This window comes from Homalodisca vitripennis, unplaced genomic scaffold (genome assembly GCF_021130785.1).
Source record: "Homalodisca vitripennis isolate AUS2020 unplaced genomic scaffold, UT_GWSS_2.1 ScUCBcl_7058;HRSCAF=14568, whole genome shotgun sequence".
In the NCBI taxonomy this organism is placed as follows: domain Eukaryota; kingdom Metazoa; phylum Arthropoda; class Insecta; order Hemiptera; family Cicadellidae; genus Homalodisca; species Homalodisca vitripennis.
The window spans coordinates 26,293-29,782 of NW_025783168.1; the positions used below are offsets into that span (position 1 = coordinate 26,293).

Sequence of the window (3,490 nt, forward strand, 5' to 3'; positions counted from 1 at the left end):
CAGATACGGTCGTGAAACAGAAGTTTCATGAGGTTAAGAAATATAAATTATTATGACTAAATTAATATTATAAATAAAACGAGCGAGTTTAAAGCAAAACACTTTAGTAGGAAAATTATATCTTAATACTAATCTTTTCTAGGATCGGTAGTGGAGTTGACTAAACGATTGGAAAAATCGTGTCGGGCCCGGTCAGTCAGTCGTCGCTGGTAACACGAAACAATACCGCCTCGCGCAGGTTCACGCACGCACACACGTGCACTGATTGTCCTCATGAGATCAAGTATCGCCGCAGCGAAGTCTATTTACAGGCTCCTGCTCTGTTCTCATAGTATGGGTGGCAGAAAGGTGCCCGAGTCATCTAGGTTGAGGTCCGGCTTGGTCGGTTTGCCGGCACGGTAGATCCTGTATGCAGCTGCTGGCTGGTGGCTTAGCTGAGGAGGGCGACCGCCGCACCTCTGCCCCTGCGCTGGGTGCCACTGTCGCTGATTTGAGCCACTCATGGCGTTAGTGCATCGTCAGGTGACAAACGCTTCTTGCTGTCCCAACTGAAAAACACACAGATCACTATTAACCAGTTTACTAGAGGAAAATGTAAAACTCTGATATATATACGAGTTGTTCTCATTTTCCAAGAATTTTCAAAAATTCAATATATTCCTTTGACTCTTAAATATTTAATAAACTTGACAATTTTGATTAAGAAAATACAAATCAAATAATCAGCTTAACAATATCTAATCTGAATATTACATATTAAAGTGGTAATTGTGCTAAAGAACTAATTGGCTGAGCGTTATCAAAGCCTATCACATACTTATATATGCTATACATTTAAGTTTGACTTCTGTCTGCACAATATCTCGAAAACTAACTGACCTAAACATTTGAAAGTTTGCATGAAGCTTCATTTTTATATGGGCAACACTGATTTCGATGACGTCAATCCATGGGGACTTGGCTGAGTATATGAATATTTTTTACATTGGTCTTATGGGTAACCATGGTGGCAACAAGAAACAAGACAGTGATAGTGCATGGTCTAATCATTGAACTTGGCTGAGTGTCATTGAGCTTATCATTTTGGAAGACTGACAAAATTTCTCCTTCATCTGTCCGGAGGAGGTAAAAGTTACTTCTTGTATGATTGTCTGTATTCCTATCTGTACACAGGATATTTCAAGAATTACATGAGCTATAGATTTTAAAACAACCAAGCTTATTATGCAACACGTGGAGTGGTGTGCTTCTACATTTTAATATCATAAATGAATATAACCAAAGCATAAAGGAGCATTCAATGAAGAACAAAGTAATTGTCTCGCATCTATTTTTATTCTATATGTTTGAAGTGAGTTCCCAAAGATGAAATACTAGCAGTTATCCATGGTCCAATAGGCATGGGTAAAGTCGGGAATCTTCCGCAACAGTCACAATAGTTTCAGTTGCAGCCGGAAAACGGTTTGCAAAGAACTGTTGTGCCGAAACTGGTCCACAAAGCGATGGATCCCAACTATTGGGAAGGAGCAATTCTCTGCAATGGCAAACTTTACATAGTTTCTCAATGTCGCATGACTTGTTCCGTTACAGGAATCGTCTACAAAGAATAGTTGTGTTTTGAAACTGCTCCACAAAACGTTTAAGTGAAACTGAAAGTACTGTATAATACTCAACGGTTTTCTAAAAGCCGGTTTACTGTGGTGGGTACATTAGATGCTATTTTACCCATCCCTAATGGTCACACATTCTTTTATCGAATTGTAACAGAAGTATCATAGGTCATCCTATTTTAAATTTTATTCTAAAAATTTCTGAGATAAGTGATGGCCATTAAAGAAGTATAAGTAATAATCTATACTGAATAATTTAAAGAGCACATGAGTTTAAATGGTTAAGTAGCTTGTTAACTTTAATTAGTATAACATAGTAGACATGAGAAAAACTACTAAGCCTAGGTGAAGTGAGTGAAACAAATGTAGTAAAAATTGAGTGTAGCACAACAGCCTGAGTGACCTTGCCATTGTGTTCTTTCAAAAACCAAGAATCAACATTTAGCACGATCTTAATTCACTTGCTTAGCTGGAGCAAGACAGTGTCTCTGCCCTATTGCTTGTCCTCCCTCTGTACGAAATGTTATATTCTCTATGGTTATACTAATATTCCAATAATATGAATGTCACAGGTATTGGAATGGAGTAGACTTGATTTTATTTACAATAAGCTACTTACTTGAGACATTGAGTAATAAAGTCCACAAAGAGTTTGTCATTGCAGCGAATGGCTGTCGCAATGTCCTTGGAGCCTGGCTTCCTCTTGCGACCCTTACTGTTGGTGATACACCTCGGGTTGCCCTTAGAGTCTGCAGCAAAACACAAATTCTGTCAATCTCACTTGTCGAACATCAATTAAAGTGAAGGCATATTCAGAATTAAGTGAAGGTGGAGGAGTAAGTGATCCAATTAATTGCGTAAGTAACTGTAGCATAACTGGGACTTTGCTTGGAGGAATGAGGACTGGTTGAGAGCAGACCGATTGATGGACATGGGCTTAATCAAAAATTAAATGAATTAAGATTAATATTTAAATTAAAACATTTAACTACTATATTTCAAAGAAGTTTTATGGCTGTTATAGAAATATGCTTTAATTTTTAGGGGAGTTCTATCTCATCACCCCCTCTCCCAACCATTGTTACACCGGTAAGTAACAATGATTTTATTTTCATTTTCTTACTGATTACACAAATATTATGTGATTAGAATGAGACAAAACAAAATGTCATGGCCAATCCTTTTAATAAATGTTATTTGTTTTCTCACTATAATAATTGTTTTCTCATTTACCAGGAATTAAAATAAATAAAAACTAGTTTGTCCTTGTTATTTTAATAAGAAGCAAATAAAAATTACATGAATATAAAGAAATTGCTCATCTACAAAATATTGTTACTACTGCTTGACTTAGAAACAAAAATCCATCTTTTCTTTTTTTACATGATGCACAGCTTACATTAAAAAAATGAAGTTAAAATCTCAGAAACCCACCAAAAAATAGTCGTCTTCTGGAAGCATTCATGATGACATCCTCGGGTGGGACTCCGAGGACCTCCATGACACAGGCCAGCTGTTCCACTTCATTCTCCCCGGGAAACAGAGGGTAGCCAGTGTACAGCTCTGCCAGGATACAACCTGCACACGTCAACTTTGCTGAGTATATTCTGAGAATTAACTACTGTTTTGGTTTAGTTGTTTTTTTATGAAAACAAGTTTACTTCATTGTCAAATCATGAATTCTCAAAATACCACAGAATATCTCCATGAAGTCTTATTTAGGCTTTACACAAGTTTTATTTATATGACACAAGTGAAGGTTGCTCTGCCCCAAAGTAGGGCACTTGTTATCAGCAAACTTGACAATTAACCTTGAGGTGACTTCGAGATGATAAGTGTTGGGTAACACAGCATTGCTTACTGGTATTATACATAAACAC

At 36.9% G+C, this 3,490-nt stretch overlaps 1 protein-coding gene across 1 annotated transcript; it reads right to left on the reverse strand.

Annotated features, from left to right (window-relative positions):
* Positions 1-417: 417 nt before the first annotated feature.
* Positions 418-3,217, reverse strand: LOC124374036 (dual specificity tyrosine-phosphorylation-regulated kinase 2-like; the record flags this gene model as incomplete). The annotated part of the gene is made up of 3 exons (XM_046832338.1): positions 418-548; positions 2,230-2,359; positions 3,045-3,217. Coding segments are annotated over 3 exons (352 nt in total), but the record flags the coding sequence as incomplete, so codon positions are not given.
* Between the last annotated feature and the right edge of the window lie 273 nt (positions 3,218-3,490).